Below are 23,423 nucleotides of genomic sequence, written 5' to 3' on the forward strand. Positions count from 1 at the left end.
AGCTTGTAGTGACCCAAATAATTAACTAAGCTTAAGTAGCTTAGTTAGAGGGTTAATTTGGTTTTTCGGTCACTAGAAACAGCTAGAAGGGCATTTCGAGAATTTCAGACTTTCTAACCGAACGTACGCATGGGGACCACTGGATGTATGCTAACTTTTGGTTGATCATTGGTTAATGCCCATACGTACAATGCAGCCTTTGGTACGCTAGGTGAAGAGTGCACGGACGTACACCCCTATAGTACCGGATGTACTCTACTTTTTAGGACAGTTCCAGCTGCGCCCACAGGCTTTCCAACCCTATAAATAACCAACCCCACTCGACCCTTGTTGATTTTTCATTCTGCCCTTGTTGCCCTCTAGAACCCCTACTTGAGTGATTTTGTGAGTTGTGAGAGTCCTTGGAGGAGAATGAGAGATTTCTTGGAGGTTTTGCTTCAATGAGGTAATCTTCTAAGCTTAGTTTGTTCCTTAGTTTGTTGTTATACTGTTTAAGTACTTTTCATAGTTAGCTTTGTTAGTTGTTTTGAGCTTTTAGTTATATTGTTGCCCTTAATCTTGGTTTAAGCACGGGTTAGTGTTTAATTCTTGTTAGGCATATTTCTTTTTGTATGGAGATGTTATTTTGAGATAGGAGGTCCTAAAAATCATTTTTGGTAGCTTTAGAACCAATTTGGGAGGATAGGAGGATGTTTGGAACCAATGAGGTTCTACCTGAAGGTCCTGAATCTTCTGGGCGGACGTACGGCCACGAGCCCGAACATATGGCCTGAAGCATTCTAGGGAACACCACTTTGGTCAGTTGTCCGATAGCTTTCATGTTTTAGGTTTGTTTTAGTTCGGGTTTAAAACTAATGATAGGTCTTTTCTTAGTATTCAAGGCTATTGAGCCTCAATGGGATTTTATGGAGGAACCTTACGATCCGTGTGAGTACAAACTCACATGAAATACATTTTTGAATTTCTGTAAACTCTCTTTTGTGAAAACGTATGTTGATTAATAAAATAATGATGAAGCTTGTAAAACTATGCATGTAAAAGATGGATAACGACCATAAGCTTACAATACAGGTTAACTTTATGGTCATGTGTGTGTGTGTGTGTGTAGGGAGGCTTGGATCCAGTGATTTCGTGACCGGCGCATCCATTGCCAAATGGTTGGTCATTACAGAACGTACATCACTAGTACATGGGACAGCGCCAACCCTGCTAAGAAGGGGAAATATATCGGGTTCACCATATTGTTGAACTATGACATATTACTCATATTACAACATATATTATATCTATATTGCATTCTTGATAAATTGTTATCGCATAATGTTGTATGTACTTTATAAACAATTAAGTTCACCATTTAATGACAGGTACGTCATATGCATTTATACTCACTAAGTCATTGGACTTACTCTTGAATTCTTTCCCTTTTTTTTTTTTTTTTTCCATATGTACAACTATGCTGTTATAAATAGATGAGCTGAAGTGGATACCACGAAGCATCTGGTTATTTTGGAGGACTTGTTTCGGGTGACGCTTGAGGACTTATTGCGAGATTAGGCGGATGCTAATGGTAACTAGTACTTTTGGGTTATGTTGTAGACTTAAGAGTTTTTATGCATGCTTGCATATTAAGGTATAACATGAATCCCATTGTAAAGATGACTTGTATAGTGTGATTTCAGCGACTTTGATGTTCATTGGTAGATGCTCTGGTTGTAATGATTAATGTTTATAGAATTTTGATATTTCTGTTGCTTAGTATCCTATCTTTTCAAAAAGTAGAGATCCCTGAGTCATGTTCCTCCCAGAACAAGGCTAGGAGACGAACCATGTATTTAATTACCAGTTAATTAATTTCGGGGCGTTGCAGAGCTTGAGAGTCGAGAGTGAGAAGAGATAAATATAAGACTTATAACTTTTATAGAACTTTTTAAGACAAGTAATACCACTATTCTTTAGAATTACCAATAAATTAAAATTTAATAATAATTATTTTAAATTAAATTATAATTTTAAAAGTCACGACATATTTTGGAGGGTACTCTTTTAAGGCACATGTGATTTTAAACTTAAGGCTTGTTTGGGATTGCGTTTGAGGGGCTTAAAAGTGCTTTTAATACTCAAAAAGTCCGTTTGAAGAAAAACGTACTCGTTTGGTAAAAAAATTAAAAGCGCTTTTAAGGGTCTAAAAAGCCTAAAAAAATAGCAAAAAAACACTTTTAGCAAAATCTTAAAAATAAATCTTTTGCTCAAAAGCTCTTTTTGACTTAAAAACTCTATTTTTCAAACTCAATTCCAAACATGCTCTGAGAGCATTCCCATCAAACTCTTTAAAATTTTTCTAAATTTAACTTTGAAAATGTACCTTTTTTTATTTATTTAACTAGTCACTTTTTAAAACTACCATATATCAAACTCTCTAAATATTTCTCAACTTTAAATAAATATTATTTTTTATTAATAAATGCAATTGCCATGAAACTCACTCACTTTGATTCCATATAAGAGATTTACAAAATACCATCCTAACAACCAAAATAATATTAAAAAATAAATAGCTTTTTTTTTTGGGGGGGCATCTTTATATTTGGAGATGAGTTAAAATAAATGTTAAATTTAATTTTGAATAAAAAATTTGATAAATGATTTTTTTTTTTGTTAATTTTGTTAAAAATTTAAAGAAATGGGGAAAACTTCAGAAAACCCCCCTAAACTTCCAGCCGTTTTGACATGCCTCCCTGAATTTCTAAAACTCTCATTTAGGCCCCCTGAACTTTGGTTTTCTCTCACTTTGGACCCTTTTAACGTTAAAGTCAAACAATTTGACTTTTTATACCAATTTTACCTCCCCCCCCCAAAACTACGTCGTTTTGTATCCTAAAACTACAACACCTACCCAGCCCAAAACGATATCGTTTTAGGCATTAATTTTATTTATTTATTTAAAAAAAAAGAAAAAAAAGCAAAATAAATAAATAAATAAAAAGAAATCAGGAGCCACCCCCTTAGCCAAAATGGGGTGGTCCGGTGGCCGAACCACCCCATTTTTGGCCTCCAGCCACCCCCTGGCTGATCGGGGGTGGTCGAAACCACCCCCAGCCCCTTGCCACCTCCAAATGCACCCGATCCCCCCCGCCCCCTACGTTTTTTTTTTTTTTTTTTTTTTGGCCTTTTAGGGGTGGTCGGACCACCCCCATGGCCAAGGAGGTGGTCTGGCCACCCCAAACCGGCCAGCCACCCCCAATTTTTTTTTTTTTTTAATATTATGATCAAAACGACGTCGTTTTGGGTTAGGTAGTGATGTAGTTTTGAAGCCTAAAACGGTGTAGTTTTGGAGTCCAAAACGATGTAGTTTTGGTTGAGGGTAAAATGGGTATAAAAAAGTTAAAAGGGTCTAAAGTAAGAGAAAACTAAAGTTCAGGAAGCTTAAGTGAGAGTTTTAAAAATTCAGGAGTATGCAAAACGGTTGAAAGATAGGGGCTTTATGAAGTTAAGTTAAATATGAAATAAGAGCATTCCCAATGGAAGAGCCAAATGTTACTTTTATTTATAATAGCTCTTCAAATGTTCAAAAAACCTCCCACATTGGATGAGCCAAAAATATATGTAAAATAGATATTTGATTAGAAGAGCTAAAAAAAAAGTTAAATGTAGCAGCACTTTTTAAGGGAGCCATTTTCTTTTTTAGTGTTTCTCTCTCCTGCTTTATCATTTTTCCAGATCTTTTCCCACATTTTTTTTAGAAATATAGCTAATCGAATGTGGAGACACTTAAAAATGGCTTAGCTAAACTAAATAAAAGTGAGTTTTGAAGAGCCATTTTACATAAAAATATGGCTCTTCCATTGGGAATGCTCTAACTAAGGGAGTGCTCTTAGCTATTTCACATTTTGTTAACGCATCAGGACGACAGCCCGTGTCCGCGCGATTGAAGTGCTCTCGAATGTCTTTGCCAATGAGATGTAGGTCTACATTGCTCTTCTAAAACAGAACAGCGTGATTCGTAGTCCCTCTGTGTCTCAGAGCGGGGCGACCATGGAGGGTTACGTCCGATACCCTAAGATTGAGTTCGAAGACTACCAACCTAAATTCCTTTCTCAGCGGGTAATACAATCTCTCTTTGTTTTATATATCTCTGCCTATATTTCTATTTACACTTTGTCTAACCCTCTTTTTGGTTGATGAGAAAATCGAGCTAACGCAAATTCCTCTTTGTTTCATATGCTTTGTCCTTTGTGGAATTTGTATTGGGTTTTCCTAGAACTGTAAAACAGCCAAATATTTGTTCAAGTTATGTCGTTTTGAGGTTCCCAAACTGTGAAAATTGTAAAAAGTTCTAAACTTAGAATTCTATTACAGTATTCTTGGGGATCAAACTAAGGTTTCTGCTATGTAATGATTAGTTGATTAAATCACAATCCACAGCCAGTAATAGGTGATATCTGTTTCCAAGTAATCAACTTGGTCATGGGCGTATAATATATACTTATATATATATATATATATATATATATATATATATATATATATGCATAATAATAATATTCTCTGCTTAGTATCAAAACATATTTCCACCATGCTTATGAATTTCAATGAAGACTTGCCCATTTTGAGATGATTAATAAACTACACACAGCCAAATCTAATCAATCAATTTAAAAGCATATGTAAAATATCATCTAGCTATGAATAGACATTTCGGCAAGCCCCGAATAGAGATGGTAATGATGTTATCAATTGGGAATGGTATATGAAATGGAACCCATAATACTACATATAATTTACTTTATTGTTGCTGATTTTGGCTAGCAAATTAGTTGCATGCATATGCATCTTTATGTGTTATTCATTTAGAGCGTGTTAATTACAAATTAGGTAGTTATTGTTATTTGGCAATTTGAATTGTCAGAGAGAGAAGCTCAGCCCTTGGAATATATATATATGAGGAAAATGTTGATGCTCAAGAAACATAGTGGAGAAGCAGGCAAGGAATAGTAGAAGTCCATTTTAGAAAACCAAGAAAAGTTCCAGGAAGTGCTTGAGAATGTTACAAAAAGTGTGGTTACCTTGGATTTTACTAGTTATTGGAACTTTACACTGCTTTCAAGGGAGTATGAATTAGAGGTCTTGAAAATATAGTCCCAATTTTGGGAGTTCTTAAGTGAAAGACGCATCAAGTTGAGGATAAGCATGATTTAAATCATTGGAAGCGCATAAAGTGAGCTTTTATAGTGCAATTAACCTGAAAACGTGGTGCATTTAGCGCTTCCTTTTGTCATTTCAGGATCTTGCAGCAACTTTGATGATTAATGTATTATCCTCTAACCAAGGTTACATACTGAAGAAATACAATCATTAGTTAGTATTATCTTATCCAAACCTGTCCCTGTGAGAATTTAGTTTGTAAGCTTTATGAGAACTTTTGTTAATCAATTTACTCCTCTCTTTAGAACAATTCTTATTACTTACAAACAAACAAACAAAAAAAGGAAAAAAAAAAAAAAAAAAATCTCCATGAGGAATGGAATTAATCTTTCACATTTCGGCAAGATCTCAATGTGCTTCTTATTTGCTTCCTTAATTGGGTGGAATCATTTATCAGCATGGTAACATCATACCTAATTTAGATTGTTTATGTGCCAGATGTGTGCAATGTAAATAATGTTACAGAATGTGTACTTTAAAATTTTGCTTTTTTTCCTTGTTGAAATTTGTTGATATTTCTGATTAACAAATTGATCTTTTTCCTGGATGTTGGCGATTAGGTTTCTAAGGAAATGGAGGAATGCAGAGAAAAGGGTGATTTGATACCAACTGATGATTTTGAACAAGAAGAAAAGACGCAGCTGGGAAATTGTGGAAATGAAATGCCTCATGGGACCACGGGTGTAAATGATGTGCAAATTGTCTCAAGTGCTGACCATAGGAAACAGGGTAAAATTTTTTACTATGATACACCACTTTCTGAAGAAACTGGGATTTGGATACCTGTCTCTGTTCCACCTATGTCTGAGAGTGAGCATGAAGAATGGAGTAGAGGTTCATGTGAGAATGGGGGATATATCCCTGATGAGGACATGGGTTGGAATCAGTTTGGTGGAGCAAATACGGAGCTGACCATGTGGGATGTGGTTACTGAGATGTTATTTGCAGCTCGAGGGAAAGTGTCCGCTATTGCTTCTGGTGGTGTCCATGGATGTAAGATTTCTAGTCCATCAGAGCGTATTCTTGAGCAAGCTTGGAAAGAGATGGCTCAGACCCTTACAGAGGCCAATTTTGGTAACATAAAGGAAATTCTTGAAGCAGAGCCTCCAAAGTGGTTGGCTGACAGTGCTGCCTCTGCTTGTATGCTATGCAATGTGCGGTTTCATCCTATCATATGCTCTAGGCATCACTGTCGTTTTTGTGGAGGGATATTCTGTAACAGGTGCTCTAAAGGGAGGTGTTTGTTGCCCCCAAAGTTCCGTACTGAGAACCCTGAACGAGTCTGCGATGTATGCTTCGTGCGGCTTGAGTCTGTCCAATCATACTTGATTGATCAAATAAGTCGTGCTGCTCAGTTGCCAACCCATGATTTGACAGACCTAAGTACATTGAGATCATGGCTTAATTTTCCATGGGGCCAGTCCATGGAAAATGAGATTTATAAGGCTACAAACACCATTCTGGGTTATAACAAGGTAGCACTTCAGTTCTGTGGGTAGTTTCCTGAATTCAGTTAGATTGATGCTTGACGCCATTGAACTTAAGGCAATCATTCAACAGCTCAGAAATAAAAATAAAAAATAAAAAATACATTTTTATTTTTAAAGTGTGGAGACTGACTTCTTATTTATAAAAAGAAAAAAGTAGAGGTGGTCATATGGCCTCTCAACAGAGGGGAAGGGGCAGCCGCATGGACACCTCTATTCTGTTAGAGTGGCTGCATGGCTACCTCTAATCGCGTAGCCAATCTTGTCCTGTTCTGGTGGCTGCACAACCACACCTTCGTTGGGGGTGGCTGTACAACCATCTCTTTATTCTATTCTTTTTCTTTTTTTAATTTATTTTTTAATAATTTAATAACTTTATTGTTATTATTAATATTATTATTTGCAAGTAATAAGCAAACCTCCAAACCTGGAAAAATAAACATGTATTTTTCTTCAAATATTAAGGTGTGAGAAGTTTTCAAAAAAATGTGTTTTGTTTTTTGAAAAGAGTTTTCAAAAAACTGTTAGCATATAGCAGCTTGATTTGTTGGGGGGGGGGGGGGTGGGGCTCCCAACTTCGAGTGTCTTTTTGAGAAGTTCTATAGCTCTATATATATATATGTTTTGTTAGAGCTATTTCTCTGAATGGGAACTGCATAGCTTGAAGGACTTTCAATAGCCTTGGGCACTTGTGCTGGTCATTACTTCTATATATTGTTGCTCTTTTCTATTGAATTAAAAATAAAGAAAAGTCTGTTAATGAAGTTCTAAAACACTTCCGGTAGAATGCTAATTTGATTTTTCGATCTCTTGTATTCTTAACATACTGTAATACCAATGCTCAGGTTGGCACTCTGAAGCCTGAAAAGTCCATACCAGATGCTATTTTGAAACATGCAAGAGGCCTAGCTATCCTTACTAGTGCAAAGGTTGGTGTGATGGTGACATACAACATTGGAACAGGGCTAGTTGTTGCTCGAAGGGAAGATGGATCTTGGTCTCCACCATCTGCCATTTCTTCCTTTGGCGTTGGATGGGGAGCTCAGGTATAAATGTTTTATCTATAGAGTTTGACTGCCTATCTCCAACTATTTTTAGGGATCTGCTTAATACACGACATAAATGGTTAGAATTGAAAGTAAAACTAGTTAGACAAGTTCAGGAATTGAAATTTGCTGACTCATAAATTACTATAATATGAACATATACAAGATTGTACAAGTTCACATCCATCATATTGGTCAACAAAATAGTTATAGCATAGAGCTTTAGGGGGGTCTGCATTTTTTTGTTTCCTACTTTTAATACAATGTGGAATATTAAAGTTGACTGTTCATGCTTGGGTTACAATGTTTTCAATAAGAAGATGTACCATTAAAAGAATTAATGTATAATATCAAGACACCCAAAACTGTTGCAAAGGCCTGAAAAAAATCCATCTCAGACAGTCATCCCATCAGAACCAGCCTACCTAGAACTCACAATCCACCATCGACTCGTTGCAAGCCACCACATCGACAGCCATCAATGGTTATGTTGCATGGCGTAACCATACCACCACCCAAACCAAAGAAAAACATGGGGTTGTTGAAGCCCCATTGCAATAGTCTCCACCCATCAAAGTGAACACAACCCAGAACCACGATCCATCAACGACACTTCGCAATCCACCACATCACCCAATTGCCGTCGGCACCAGGATCCCAACCCAAAGTCCCGACCTTTTGACAAACCCACACCACCATCAATGTTTCCTACCTATCCACTGGTTACTGCTGCTCCTGGAAGCTTTGCGTTAGACGTCCTGGCCACTGGCTTCACGCGACACCTGTGAATCTCAATCAACGAATCCTGCACCTCTGTCCCATTCAATCATCGCAATCATCAAGTATAAGCATCGGCTAACTCTTTGCCAATAGCTGCGGTAATACAGAGGATGCAAGTGTTATCTGGAATGATTGGGCGTAAAGCACCCATGCGACTTCCACATCATCTAACTTCCAGTTGCTGCTCACTCTGGCCAACCTCGCTACTACCATTGACACAAGCCCTTGGTCTTTGTTTGTTGAGAAGTCTTTGGCCTGTGGTTTGATGCACGTAAGTAGTCTTTGTTTCAAATCAGACCACTCAGCTTCACATGTTACTGGCCCATTAAAAAAAAAAAAAAAAAGTTTTGGACACTTGCTGCCTACATGTCAGATTGATGCTGGCTTTTTAAGACTTGAGAGGTTGGGCTTGGACCCTAAATTTTCTTAGAATATATTTTCAACCTTTCAATATTTCAAAATTCAAGATCGAATTTTCTCTGATCAGGGGAGAATGATGCTAGGGGCAAGACACAACTTTTACCTTAATTTAGTTTTATGTAGGTCTAATAATTGGGGGGTTAGTAGTATTTAGTTTTATGTTTTATTTGATTTTCAAGAGTCAATTGTGTTTTTAGTAATTCAATAAATGGGTGTTGCCCTAGATTAGGGTTTAGTCAATCTACTTAAATATATAATATACTCTAATGGAGTCAGACTTAATGGAATAAAAAAAGAATGGAATTGATTCTCTTTCTTCCACACCCCCCCCCCCCCCCCCCCCCCCAGCTTCTTTTTCTTCTCTTTGCCCAACTTTCACTGTGTGATTTATGTGATTATTGTTGATCCTACATCAACATTCCTTTGCCTGTAGTTGATTTCATCTGATGAAGCTTAGTATATGTTTCAATAACAAACAGGCTGGAGGAGAATTGGCAGATTTAATAATTGTATTGAGAACCAAAAGTGCCGTTGAAACATTCAGTGGAAATATGCATTTCTCAGTTGGAGCTGGTCTGAGTGCAGCTGCTGGCACCGTTGGACGGGCTGCTGAAGCTGATGTGCGTGCTGGTGATGGTGGTTATGCTGCTTGCTATACATACAGCTGCAGTAAAGGTTAGTTTTTATCACTTTGAGCTTTTACTGGTTCTGTTGCCTTTATAAAATGAAAATCTAGTTATTGATATATTCCACTCACCACAGCTGCACAGCAAATCTTGCCTATGCCTCTATAAAAAAAATGTCCTTAAAGTTAATTTAAGCATCATTATGGTTTTCAATGGATGTGCCCTTCACATCTGAGACTTTTCTAGGAATGTTTTTCTTTTCAATTATATTTATCATTACTTGCAAATAACATTCAACATCCCTGCTAAAATCCCTCAGAATCATGACCACGTGTATGGCCAAGAAGCTGCAGCTTCTGGATTCACTCATGCAATGGACTAATGACATTCATGATCGACTTTACAGGTGCATTTATTGGGTGCTCACTTGAAGGTAGCATAGTCACAACCCGATCCCAAGAAAACTCCAGATTTTATGGTAACCCATCCATCAGTGCAGAAGATATTCTTCTTGGGTCTTTGCCTACACCTCCTGCTGCTGCTAGTCTTTATCAGGCTCTTTCCAATCTATTTGAGAAGCTTGAGAGCTAACCCTCAGGTTTTGGGTTCGCTGTTTCCTCCTGAGAAAAGCATTTGTTGGAGAGGAGGCTCACACCATGTATAGATTCTTACCATTCTTCTCCTTCACTAAATTTTACTTTATTATTTGATTAAATAATGTTATTTAGTATTCCGTTATACGACTGTTTTACAACTGAAATGATGTGGCAAAGTCATTGGTTTTTCATCGCCATATCATCAAATTGTGTAGTAGTCACATAAGAGTCTAGCATTACTCTATTTGATATACATGAGCCTATTGGTTGTACAGCTAAAAGAATTGTGGAAATTCCAATTGAATTATAAATTAGGTGCGTGTTGAACTCGTGGAAACCACTGCCTGTACATATAATTCGTATGGTTGAGCAACTTAAAGCTCATTGCTAAAGAGGGCAGTATTGATTGGTTTGGTAATTAATAAAACAAATTACATATCTTTTTGTTTTTTTGTTTTTTTGTTTTTAAGTAAAAACTATTTGCTCTCTCTTAGAGAATGAAATACTAGTGAGGGTTTGCTTTGGGACTTCGTGGAGAACTGTTCAGAGTTCAAATGATTGAAAAGAAAATAAATAAATAAAATAAAAAATTGAATGAGGTCTATTTACTTGTGGAAGAGTAAATGATTTTTTATTAGAGTGTCATTCAAAGAATGAATTTACATGGAAATAGTCAAGTGAACGTGGAATAATGAGGAAATTTGGAAATTGATTAATAAGACACTTCACAAGGTTTTTGAAATAAATTGCGAAGCTGAAAACTGGCTTAATAAGAGACTATTCGATGGGTGTTGGAAGCATGCTACAGAAAAAATTTATCCAATAAGGTTGTGTTTATTTTGATGTAAAAAGTTTTCTCTGGTAAAATGTTTTCAATTGAAAATATTATTTAGGGCAAATTTCACTGAACTCTCTTTTAACTTTCAACACTTTTGCAATCATTCTCCTAAACTTCAAAAGCCCTTAATTTAGTGTATTTAGCTTTAAAAAGTTTAAAATCTTTAATTGTGGGGACCAATTTAACAATTTTCTCTTCTTCTTCTTCTTTTTTTTCTTTATTTTTTTTTTTAACTGACAAGGTGTGAAGAGAAATGCTTAAGTATTGCTATAACACACATTGGCACTACCTTATTAGCTTAGTATTTTCATTGAACGCTTATTAGCACCACATAGGTTTTTGCCATTGTTGAATCATAATTGAAGGTACATAATCAAGTATCTGCCACGACGTGTGTCCCTCACATGTCGCCCCGATACACGTGGGCTACACAAGCCATTGTCTCTCCTAGTTTCATATTGCAATTTTTTTACTCTCTCCATTCTTCAAATTCCCCTCTATTGTCGGTACCCACTTTTTGTCTATTAAAATTGTCATATCCAAATCAGACATTCCTTAAAAGTATCATTCGCAGTGCACTTTCCTCGCCAGACATCATAGTGGAGCTCCTCTTTAGTAGCTTCAATCTAATCATTCTTAGTGTTATCTTATCTGTTATGGTTTTTAAGTTTTCTTACTGCCGCCGCAGTACGACCTTAAAAATTTCCGATTCCTATGGCCCTTTACTTGCGTTGTGTGCCAAAAAAAAAAAAAACATTGAACACGACTATATATTTTCCCATTTCCTAAGTTGCTTTCATGTACTAAAACAATATATTGACTGTATTAGAGTTAGTGTTGGAGTTCTATCTTCCTTCTCCCCCCCCCCTAATTTTTCCTTTTAATAATGTAATTTGCTTAAGAAAAAAAAAATGGAATATCGGAAAGAAATGTGGACAGACCTCAGAAAGAGGGTCTCATCATGTCTTTTAAAAACAACATAATAGCGACATGAAAATAGAGTTCATTATAATTGCGAGATAGACCTGAGATGATGGTTCCACACATTTTTTTTGGTTTGAAATTATTGGTTGGATTGGACCCACGAAATGGAAAGAGTAAGTGGGCCCATCTTCTCGCTGATTTAAGTACATAAGGTTATTTGATACAAAATTATTTAAAAATTAAAAAAAAAAAAAAAAAAAAAAAAAAAAAGACTGGGAAGAAAAACTATATATAAACGGTGGGTTTTCTTTCATTTCTCAATATATATATATATATAAACGGTGGGTTTTCTTTCATTTCTCAATATATATATATAATTTACTTTCTTTATTTTTCATTTATAACAAAATAAAACGTGTTCATTTCCATTTTTTGTGGAGTAAAATATTTCCTCACCTTTATATACCTATTTTACGATCATTTATGTTTTTTTGTGAAACAAAATAGTTCCTCACTTTTAATGAAACCCAAAAAGTAGCATTAAAAAAAATAATTGTAAAAAAATTATCTCATAATCTAACTTTTCTTGTAATTACCATTTACAATAGAGAGTGATAGGATTTTTAAGGATTGAAGATTGTAGTTTAATATCAAGTATGGAAATTTAAAACTCGCTCTCTCCGGAGCTCCTCTAGAACCTGGGTTCTTTTCTTTCCCTCTCTTTCCTTCTTCTCTTTGCTCTTTGATTATGGATTTCTCTACTCTAGAACTAGATTCCCTTATTGCTCAGACAGCTGCTCTAACTTGGGAGGACCCTTCCTCTCAACTAGAAACTCTCTCCCCTGAACTCGTTAATGATGAACTTCTACCTTTGGTAGGACAGGTCATCTCCCAAAAAACACAAAACAATCAATCTGTTAATGCTAGCCTGATCAAAGCTTGGTTCTTTGCCCTCCCATTTTCTTTTGCTGTTCTTGGCCCAAACATTTTTCTGTTCAAATTTTCTGAGAAGGAACACATATCCAGAATTCTCAAGCAAGTCTGGAATGTAAATGGTTTCTTACTAGCTTTACAAGTTTGGTCTCCCTCAGCCACTTTAGGTGATCTTTCACTTAAAGCAGTACCTTTTTGGATTCAAGTTCACGGGCTTCCTCTGCACAACATGTCTATAAAAAATGCCATTGCTATTGGTAAAGGATTGGGCCTCCTTGTGAAGGTTGATGATGCTAGTGGTGCTGATAACACATTTCGTAGCTATCTAAGGCTTCTTGTTGAAATTGATGTCAGCAAGCCTTTGAATCCTGGGTTTCCCTTCACCAAGAATGATGGAACTTCCACCTGGGTCAGTCTGAAGTATGAAAGGTTGGATGTCTATTGCACGGATTGTGGTTTGATTGGTCACAAGCAATTTTCTTGCCAAGCCTCCCAAGTTGACAGAGTTCCGTCCAGGTACAAAATCTCTCTCAAAGTTACCATTTTTTCAAACTTGCTCTCTCCTTCAGCTATGACTCATCATGTGGGGAAAAGCTTTGTTTCTTCTTCCCCAGTTTTAGGTCTCAGAAATGATCCCACACAGCCATGCATGACCAGCTCTAAACCCCATGCAAACCAGCTAGAAACCCGCCTCAATCCTCACAACTCCCTGACATCTCAACAACCATCTCTCTTGTCCCAAAATCCGAGGTCTGTTTCCTCCCTTACTCAAGACACCCCCTCACAAAATATCCCTGCTCCAATCCCACCAACTGCCGCAAGATTGGACATCCCTCTTGAAAAAACTTTAAAAGCCTTATCCTTGTTACAGAAACCTATTCAACTTTTTTCCCCCTCTACTAGCATGTTAGTTTCCAACCCATCGTTGGATCCCAACTCTATGGACCTAACCCAATATGGACCCACTGACCTCTTTTTACCAGACAAAGCCCAAAACTTCCAACTCAAGCCCATCCCTTCTGAAAATTTAAACTCTACGGCTACTATCAACATTCCCAACTTACCTTCTATTCCCACTAAATCATTCCCCACTTCAACCAAAATCACCAAGCAGACAAGGAAATCTCCATATAACACCCGTCCCCCAAAAGCACCCTCCTTATCATCTCCAGAAAATACTTCCCCTAGCCCTCCTTCTCCTCCCTCCCTCCAGATCAGTAGGAAAAGGCCTAGAATTTCTGATTTGATCTCTTCTTATAAAAAAGGACCTGGTGCTACCTCTGAAAATGTTAACCCTCCAGACTTGTCCCTCTCTCAAACTCCTTTGTTCACACCAGGTTCTGCTGGAAAACTCCCAGCTAGGCCCTTGTTTAAAGCTGCTAGAAAAGGGAAAAACAAACTGGTTTCAGCAGTTGAGATTGCTGAAGTTGAATCTGAGAAGAAGGGGGGCTTTGTCAAGCCTCCCCAAAACCAATGAAAATTTTATCCTGGAACTGCAGAGGACTTTCTCGTCCTGCTGCAGTTCGAAGTTTGAGGATGTTGATCCGTGATCAATCTCCTGATGTTCTTTTCCTCTCTGAAACTAAATCCCCTCCCCCCCAAGTCTCTGCTACTTTGAACAGGCTTGGCTTCTTTCTCATGTCTCAAGTTGCTCCCTCTGGTACTAGTGGAGGTTTGGTTCTCTCTTGGCGTCCAGGAGTGGACCTTGAATGCTTTATAACCAATAAAAATAATATTTCAGCTTGGTGTTTTTCTGATCCTCCTCACTCTCCATGGATTCTCTCTTGTGTGTATGGTCCTCCTAATAGAAGAGATAGAATGGCATTTTGGGACTCTTTTGCCTCTGTTGGTGATCTTTTTGAAGCCTCTTGGCTGTGTATAGGTGACTTTAATTCTATTTTGGATCAATCTGAGAAGCTTGGTGGGAGACCAGTAGCTAGCTCTTCCCACTGCCCCTTTAGAAGCTTCATTGATCGGTTTGGTATGATTGATATAGGGTTTGCTGGAAATCCTTTCACTTGGTGTAACAATAGGAGTGGAATGGATTCTATCAAGGAAAGGTTGGATAGAGGTTTGGCTTCTCCAAATTGGATTCATCTTCACCCTGAATACTCCTTGCTCCACCTCCCTGCCCACAACTCTGACCATAACCCCATCTCCCTAAATACCAACAACTCTTCCCTGTTCCTTCTTAGACCCTTTAGGTTTGAGGAATTTTGGACCAAAGACTCTTCTTGTGGTCAGATTATAGAAGCTGCTTGGCAAAAATTTGTTCCTGGTAACCCTGCCACTTGTCTTCCTAAGAAACTCAAAAATACCAAATCAGCCTTATTGAAATGGAACTCTCAACATTTTGGTAACATTCAAAAAAAGATTAAGGCTACTCTCTTCCTTTTAGACTCTGTCCAGCAATCTCCTCCCTCTCCCTCCTCTTCTGATCAGGAGATTAGTTTGAAGCTGCAATTGGATAATCTCCTCACCAAGGAAGAAATCCTCTGGCGCTCTAAATCCAGAGAAATTTGGTTGACTTGCAAGGACCTCAATACTAAGTATTTCCACACTTCTACTCTCATCAGGAGAAGATCCAATGCTGTGAACTTTCTCAAGTTGAATTCTGGTGATTGGGTTTCTTCAAGAGCAGATATTGGTGGGAATTTCTCTGCTCACTTTTCAACCCTCTTTACTTCTTCTAGGCCTCCCATTGAAGCTGAAATGCTGGATTTATTCTCTCCTATCATCACTGAGGAGGAGAATGTCTCTCTATGCTCCATCCCCTCTGAGGAAGAAATTTTTCAAGCTTTATCTAGTCTTGGCTCCACTAAAGCTCCTGGTCCAGATGGCTTCACTGCCCTTTTTTTCAAGAAATACTGGTGTCATGTTAAAGGGGATGTTCTGCAATGCATTTGGAATTTCTTTGAGAACAACTTTCTTTTGAGGGATCAGAATCACACCTTTATAGCCTTGGTTCCCAAGATAAGTGGCTCTCACACTGCTCATCAGTTCAGGCCTATAAGCCTATGCAACATAGTCTATAAGATTATTGCTAAAATCTTGGCTAACAGATTGAAGATCCTTCTTCCCAAGATCATATCTCCTTTACAATCTGCTTTTGTTCCAAAGAGGAATATCCAAGACAATACGATTCTGGCTCATGAGCTCCTTCATACTTTCAAATCCAAGAGAGGCAAAGGTGGTTACATGTTTCTCAAGATGGATATGAAGAAGGCTTTTGATAGAATGGAGTGGGAATTTCTCTTGTCTATTATGGAAAAATTGGGTTTCAACCCCATTTGGATCTCCTGGATCAGAATTTGCATCTCCTCTTCATCTTTCTCCATTCTTCTTAATGGAAGCCCTTTTGGTAATTTCTCCCCTGAAAGAGGGTTGAGACAAGGAGATCCCCTCTCTCCTTTCCTCTTTATTTTGGGTTTTGAAGTCTTCTCTAGACTTATGTTCAAAGAGGAAAGAAAAGGTTCTATTAAAGGTCTTCGGATTGCTAGGAATTGTACTGCTATTCATCATCTGTTGTTTGCTGATGATCTTCTAATTTTTGGGAAGGCTACTGTCTCTGAAGCTGGCTGCATTAAATCTTGTTTGGATAAGTATTGTAGATGGTCTGGTCAGTCTATTAATGCTGCAAAATCCTCCATTCGTTTCAGCAAGAACACCTATTACTCCACTTCTTCAGCTATCTCCAACATTATTCCTTATCCTTGTAATCCTTCTACTTCTCTTTATCTTGGCCTCCCTATTCTGATGGGGAATTCTAAAAAAAGAGCTTTCAAAGGTCTTCTTGACAAGGTTCACAGTAGAGTTGAAGGTTGGAGAGCAAAAACTTTATCTCAAGCTGGCAGGTTGGTTCTTATCAAATCAGTGGCAGCTACTCTTCCCTCCTATGCCATGAGCTCTTTCTTACTTCCCATTAGTATCTGCTCTGAACTTGACAAGACCTTCAAAAACTTTTGGTGGGGCTTTCCTCCAAAAAAAACCAGGAACCTTTCTTTGAAGGCTTGGGACTCCTTTTGTCTTCCAAAGGAATTAGGAGGTTTGGGTGTCAGGAAAATGAGAGAAGTAAATTTGGCCCTCATTTCCAAGTTAGGATGGAAAATTCACTCAAATGCAGACTCTTGTTGGGTTGCTCATTTGCGAGGTAAGTATCTCCACTCTTGTTCTTTTCTCTCCCTCCCATCCCTTTCTTCTTCCTCCTCCTCATGGTTATGGAAAGGTATCCTTAAAACTCAATCTTTTATCTCTCAAGGTGCCTGTAACAGAATCCATAGCTCCTCCTCTCTCCCTATTTGGAGCTCCTCTTGGATCCCTACCATTCCTTCCTTCTCTCCTTCTGCCTCCCCTCTTTTGTTGCTCCCTCTTCCCAACCTTATAGTCTCGGATCTTTTCTGTTATGATCCTATTTCCTCCACTTTTTCATGGAATTTTCCTCTCCTTCATTTTCTTTTTGATTCTGTCAGTGTTAGGGAAATCCTAAAAATCAAATATACCCATCTCTCTTTGGATGAGCATATCTGGACCCCCTCTGCTAATGGTTCTTTCTCTTCTAAATCTGCATATAATCTCATTAGCAGCCCGAGAACTTCAGCTGGGTTTTCCCCTCTCTCTTCCAGTCATTGGAAGCTCCTCTGGAAACTCAAGCTAAATGACAGGCTGAAACTCTTCCTTTGGAAAATTGCTTGGGACATAGTCCCCTCCAAGATTAGGTTAAATGCTATTTTTCCCATTCCTCCTGCCAATTTAATTTGCCCTCTATGCAATGTGGAAGAGGATTCACTTTCTCACCTCTTCTTCAGATGCTTCTTTGCTAGAATATCTTGGAGATCTTCTCATTGGCCTCTAGACTCGTTAAAATGGTCCTCTCTCAGTCTTCCAGAATGGATAAAAGGTATTTTAACTCCTCATAGTTCTTTTGGTATTCCTCTTGCAGATTCACATTTGTTCCAAACCTATGCTGCTGTCTTTTGTGATTTGCTTTGGTTTTCCAGAAATCAAGCAGTCCATAATGGTGTTATCCCTGAAGCCTCCCAGCTGGCTGCAAAAATCAATCGGATTTCCTTGGAACACCATGCAGCTTGGACTCCTTCCTCTAAACCAGTGAGAGAGCTTTGGTCTCCTCCTCCAACAGGCATCTTCAAGGTGAATTTTGATACAGCCATCAGAGAGAGTTTCTCTGTGCAAGCAGCTGTTTGCAGAAATTCTAATGGGCAGATTATCAAAATCCTCTCCCAAGTCAGGCCCCCTTGTAATCCTACTTATGGTGAAGCTCAAGCAGCCCTTTTGGCAGCTTCCTTGGCAGCTTCTATGCATCTTGATAATTTCATTTTAGAAGGAGACTCCTCTATTGTAATCTCATCTTTACAGCAACCTTCTATAGTCTTGGATTGGCATATTGATCATGTAATTACTGACACTATTTCTCTTATTCCGGCCTATTCCCTTTGGAAGGCCAGAAAAGTCAACAGAAGTGCAAACTTCTGCGCCCATCATATGGCATATAGGGCCGCAGCAAGAGTTATCTCGGGCTGCATTCCCTCCTTATTTTCCCCTCCTCTCTCTATTCCCATTTGTAGTGGAAAAGATCCACCCCCTTCTCTCCCCTCCTTGTGAGGGTTTTGTTCTGTTGGTTCTTTTCTATGAAGTGGTTTGTTACAAAAAAAAAAAAAAAAAAAAAAGATTGTAGTTTAGCTAGCTCACATGAAAAAAGGTTCAATGCTTTATTAAAAAAAATGTATGGAATGTGGGCATTCTTATCTTTTATAAGAAGAAAAAAAAAATAAAAAAAATAACCCAATCTCTACCAATTGGTTTTACTTTGGTCAAAAGAAAGTAGAAAGGGCACTCAAAGAGATAAGCTTAGTGGTTTGGCCCACATCCATTTTCTTTGTCTAAAAAGTGCTTCCTTCTTTATTGACAAATATCTCACTCGTAAAAGTAACAAATAAAGATGGATTGAAATAATTGCCTTAAAGACTTTTTTTTTTTAAGAAAAAAAGAAGCAACAATACCCTTAAAGAGGAAGTGGACTGAATAACATGCAGATGACATTACGATGTCAAAGAATATACCGAAGGACAAGGTAAAAATCTTCTCTATCCAAATTTTCACAAAAGGTTTGGCCACTGAGTTACAGTAAAGAAGTCTTTTAGTCCTTTTTTCTAGTCCTTGAGCATCACTTCCAACGGCAAATCAAGTAAATGGTAGCTCATGCATACACGTATATCAGTCCTTTCAATGAAATTAGTTTAAACAGAGAAACGGGTTGTAAAAACACCCCACACCTTCAAGAACTAACTATATATAACTTACAGACAAATAAAATCTGAAAAAATAAAAGAAAATATGAAATAAATAGACCTACTGGTTGTGTTCATCTCGATCTCGATCTCGTTTTGTTACTCTTTTTCTTAAACAGCTCAGAGTTTATACAAAGGTACCATTGATTCTTGCACTTGTGCAATCATTTACCTGCAGTATAACATGGTTCAAGTAAGTAAACAAACTATTCAGACTATCTATCTTATCACATGTTCATACCAACACACCTGGTCCTCGAGCTCCCCAGAGTGAGCTCTAGATCATCTGATCCGCACTCTTCATGAATCCTTTCTCCTTCCCATGGCTTCACTAGCCCTGCTGTGTTGCTTCCAAATGCAAACTCATCCGATACTGCTTCAGACATAGGAATGTCAGCAGTGTGATCAGAGCCTGCTGCAATGGCAGGAGAGCATGTCCCACTTTGTCCAGGAGTCCACATGCGAGATCCACCACCAGCTAAAGCCTCTTCCTTGAAGCCAAATGGGTTTGAAGAGACGAGAGTGAATGTTGGAGAAGTTGGCCCACCCTGCGGGATTCGAATACCAGCAAACCATTCTGGATCAGGAACAATTTGGCGTCCAGGGCTTGGTGGAGTAGAAGATGGAAGGAAGGGATAGTGCTGCCCAGCCCAGCCCGGACGGGCAGACTGGTCATCCCAATCGGTTTTGAATCGGGGTGTGCGAGCAGTTGGGGAGCTCAATGGAGGGGTGACAGGAGCACTAATTGAACCACCATGGCTATAGAGATGAGGGTACTTGGAAGAGGAGGCTGATGATGACCCAGATGAGAGATTTTTGAGCCACGGGATGAGGGAACTGCCATCAGAATTCAGATTAGCAGCATAAGAGGAAGCTGGGCTCGGGAAGGAAGAGGAGCCTGGACTTGGGTTGTATGAAGCACAAGGACTTGGTTGGTAAGATGAGCACGGGCTTGCTGCAGCAGATCCACCGATCACATCCATTCGTTCAATGGGCTTGCATCCCTACATGTAATTGAAAAGGATTAGTGGCAATAAAGCATACAAAAGAGTTGAAGGATAACCACAAATTTGACTGGAATTTCACATGAAGCCACAACATAATTACATTACAAGAAATCAGATTGCTTCTACTTGAGGGTAAAAGAACCATGCACCTTTTCAGCCTCAAATGCATTACACTTTTTACAAATATGATTGTGCAATGTAAAAAAGGAATAATCCTATTCCAAAAATTTCTCATCATCTTAACAAGATGCCATCTTGGGCACTGGGACTCTGTTGCAGGTCCTATGGTGTAAGTATCATGTCCAAAGTCCCTATTCCACCATTTGCAATGCATACTTCAGGAATCAGGACTATCCACGCTAATTCTATTCATGTCTTCAGAGGTTTTTAACCTCACGTTCTTTTGCATCTTTTTTCATAATGACTAAAATTTCCTCATCTTGAGGTATCAGAATTTTCACTTCTCAGCTTCTTATCTCATCTACTCTTGTAGAACTAGCATGCTTTTATTACCAAGCCCTAAGTTATGCATACCTCATTAATAGCGGTACTCTAAAATTCTGCTCTACATTATTTGAAGTGCGAGTCTCACTAAAGCCAGTCGCGAGACAATAATTTCCTCAGCCTCACCCAAATTATCATGTTAAGCCTGCAAAAGGGTTCATTCTGATCCATATGGTACAATTACTTTAGCCGTACTAAGATTTTATCACTACAATGGTTACTAATAAATAAAGAAATGCAAAATCATCTCAAGATTTTTAAGTTTTCGATCTATACTTTATATGAATACAAGCCTTAAAAAGAACTCAACTCAAAAGATATGACATGCGAAAGAAAGTTTAAGTTCCTAGATGACGTTAGGTGACTGTAGCCACACAAAGGTGTTGGGCAGTTTCATATTTACAACTCTGAGAAGCATTGGAGTGTGATCTATGAATTGCACCTGAATGGACATTACTTCCAAGTAAAAACTATTAGCTTTCATATTTATCTAAGAGTGATTCAATATTACCATAACAATTACACGGAGATTTAGTTACAATGACTAATAGGCAAATTACCAACATTTTTTTGGTACAAGAGGGTACCATAACAGATCATGTGATTATTAGTTCTCTCTCTCTAATATTGGGTCCATGATTCAGGCCATGATCTCATTTGTAGAGACAGAGCTACAAACAACCTCATTATCCTTAGCAAACCATAAGAATTAAGAAAGCATAAGCAAGTTATTGTCCTAGTCCTAAAGCACCATGGTCAAACCATGAAATTAACAGATCATGTGAGATATAAGTGCTAACCTCTATTGTGTTAATTCAATTCACTTCCCAAGTGACACAAAATAAAAAGTTCCGTCCTCTCTTTGTCAAAATTTTAAAAAAAATGCTCTGTATAAGTAACTTCCAACACCCAGAAGAAATTAACTCTGAACTTCATTAAAGGAGGATTCATTAGTTAGTGTCGCAAGAATAAATGGCCATAAATAATGAAACTGCCAAAACTACAGGGAAAGGCATGTCCAAACTTCATCTCCGAACCACCATTTGGAGTGGCTGCCACCCTAACAACCACCAACCATCCCTCCTTTTTTTATAACTTAATTTTTTTTACCGTCCATCTAAAATAAACGGTCCAGATGAAGTCGATTGCCCAGGATCTCGGTCCACTCTAGACACTCGGCTTTCCAGACCCAAGTGGGAACTTTACAACGTCATTTAGTACGAAAACCGAAGGGCATATTCGTCTCCTCGAGATCTATGCAGTTGGTCTCAGACTTACGAGTCACCAAAAGCTCAAAAAGAAGCTGAGAGAATCAATGGCGCTCCACGCGTAAAAGTGATTATAAAGAAATAAAGGGTAAAGTACCACTGCCTTGCCCACTGCTAAAATGCGCCACTGACACCAGCGTAGTGTAGCATATCCCGTTCATAGTAGCTAATGTGCGCCGCCGGGTCCGGCGTTTGCACGAAGCTCGAGCGCTGGCTCGGCGAGTCTGCTAACATGCGCCACGGATGGCGGTGCAATGTAGCAGGAGTCGGAGTCGGAGTCTGTTGACCCCGACTCCACTCCTAGCGCTAAGGTGCGCCAACAGAGGCAGTGCACGTTAGCACAAATCATTGAGAGAGAAAAAAAAAAAAAAAAAAAAAAGGATTCGTTCAACTTCAACCGTTTCATTCATGGTGCCTTATGATCCGAAAACACAAGGAAGGAAAAAGTATGATCCCAAAAGCTCAAGGTACGTGAAAATTTAACTGAAATGGGAGTTAAATCATTTTCGCTCATAGAAACTGAATTTAAAGATTTAATTAATTAATATTCCAACAACATTGTCGTCTGAATTCATCCTCCCATTTCTATCCCAGCATGCAGAAAACAAGCAAAAGGAGTATATGAAGCAAGCAGTTGATAGTACCTTACGATACGTGGTGCCGTCCGGTTCGACGATCCAGCCGGCCTCGTTGCAGAGCGCCTTGAGGACCTCGTTGTTGTCGCAGTGCTTTGGGAGCTTGAAGTTTCCGTACATTCTCAGCCCGGCGAAGATCTTCGCCGCTATTGCCCTCCGCCTCCTCTCCCTCTTCTTGTTGTTCTCCCTCTCCTTCCACGTCGGCAGCCTACTCCCCGACGTCATCTTCCTCCTCTTGTATTCACTGCAACTGCTTTCGCAACAGATCAAGGATGTTAACTCTAAGCTCAGATTGAGTGGAAATTAGATCAAAACCATCTCAACTGATGAATTTCAGCACTGAGATATATAGCAAGATTCAGATAACCAATCGGAAGACTGGTTGAGTGATCCGATCCGATCTATGCGAGGAGACGGTGGAGCTAACAGCGTTGGGGTCGGTACCGGGTCGGGTCGGAGTGCGGACTCACCGGAAAACCGCCCGCGGAATCGAAAGTCGTCTCGGAGAACCCGGGAAAAGGCGTGTAAATGATGAGGCGAGTTTGGGAGATAGTGTGGGCTAAATGGGTTCAGTGGTTTCTTGGCCCTAAAAGTTTACTCGATTTACCACTTTGCCACTACATGTGATATTCTTGACAATCAACTCGATAAAGGTATAGAGGGTCGACTTTAAAACGCCCTCAAATTCAATTAAGTTTGGTTAATTTACTAACATGAGATTTCATTAAAAAAAAAATTGTTAGATTTATTTATTTATTTTTTCAATTTATTAACACGTGTTCTTATATTGATTAAAAGGCATTAAAAAAAAATTAGTAACTGACGTGGCTCCAATATAACACGTGTTAT

At 38.5% G+C, this 23,423-nt stretch overlaps 2 protein-coding genes across 3 annotated transcripts; one reads left to right on the forward strand and one right to left on the reverse strand.

The window, feature by feature from the left end:
• Positions 1-3,892: 3,892 nt before the first annotated feature.
• On the forward strand, positions 3,893-10,474 carry LOC132175834 (uncharacterized). The gene is made up of 5 exons (XM_059587900.2): positions 3,893-4,104; positions 5,766-6,680; positions 7,538-7,738; positions 9,418-9,613; positions 9,971-10,474. The coding sequence occupies exons 1-5, from the start codon at positions 4,036-4,038 to the stop codon at positions 10,153-10,155; spliced, it is 1,566 nt and encodes a 521-aa protein (XP_059443883.2). The 5' UTR covers positions 3,893-4,035; the 3' UTR covers positions 10,156-10,474.
• An 8,579-nt stretch (positions 10,475-19,053) lies between these two features.
• LOC132173692 (BES1/BZR1 homolog protein 4) lies at positions 19,054-23,132 on the reverse strand. 2 transcript variants are annotated; one of them, XM_059585263.2, is made up of 3 exons: positions 22,584-23,131; positions 19,410-20,164; positions 19,054-19,332 (listed from the first exon to the last, which is right to left on the reverse strand). In XM_059585263.2, exons 1-3 carry the CDS (start codon positions 22,797-22,799, stop codon positions 19,329-19,331), a joined length of 975 nt encoding a protein of 324 aa, XP_059441246.2. In that variant the 5' UTR covers positions 22,800-23,131; the 3' UTR covers positions 19,054-19,328. The 2 variants fall into 2 exon arrangements, with proteins under 2 accessions (XP_059441246.2, XP_088370748.1); XM_088514622.1 differs by lacking the exon at positions 19,054-19,332 and having other exon boundaries at positions 19,388-20,164; positions 22,584-23,132.
• Between the last annotated feature and the right edge of the window lie 291 nt (positions 23,133-23,423).

This window comes from Corylus avellana, chromosome 3 (genome assembly GCF_965113065.1).
Source record: "Corylus avellana chromosome 3, dhCorAvel1.hap1.2, whole genome shotgun sequence".
NCBI classification, from domain to species: domain Eukaryota; kingdom Viridiplantae; phylum Streptophyta; class Magnoliopsida; order Fagales; family Betulaceae; genus Corylus; species Corylus avellana.

What these genes read in the sequence shown, in the direction of transcription:
- LOC132175834 (XM_059587900.2), top strand. Translation starts at nt 4,036, where the DNA reads ATGGAGGGTTACGTCCGATACCCTAAGATTGAGTTCGAAGACTACCAA. An exon ending in CCATTCTGGGTTATAACAAG is followed by an intron (nt 6,681 to 7,537) that starts GTAGCACTTCAG and finishes ACCAATGCTCAG; the next exon opens with GTTGGCACTCTGAAGCCTGA. An exon ending in GCGTTGGATGGGGAGCTCAG is followed by an intron (nt 7,739 to 9,417) that starts GTATAAATGTTT and finishes AATAACAAACAG; the next exon opens with GCTGGAGGAGAATTGGCAGA.
- LOC132173692 (XM_088514622.1), bottom strand. Translation starts at nt 22,799, where the DNA reads ATGACGTCGGGGAGTAGGCTGCCGACGTGGAAGGAGAGGGAGAACAAC. An exon ending in ACGGCACCACGTATCGTAAG is followed by an intron (nt 20,165 to 22,583) that starts GTACTATCAACT and finishes AATTACATGTAG; the next exon opens with GGATGCAAGCCCATTGAACG.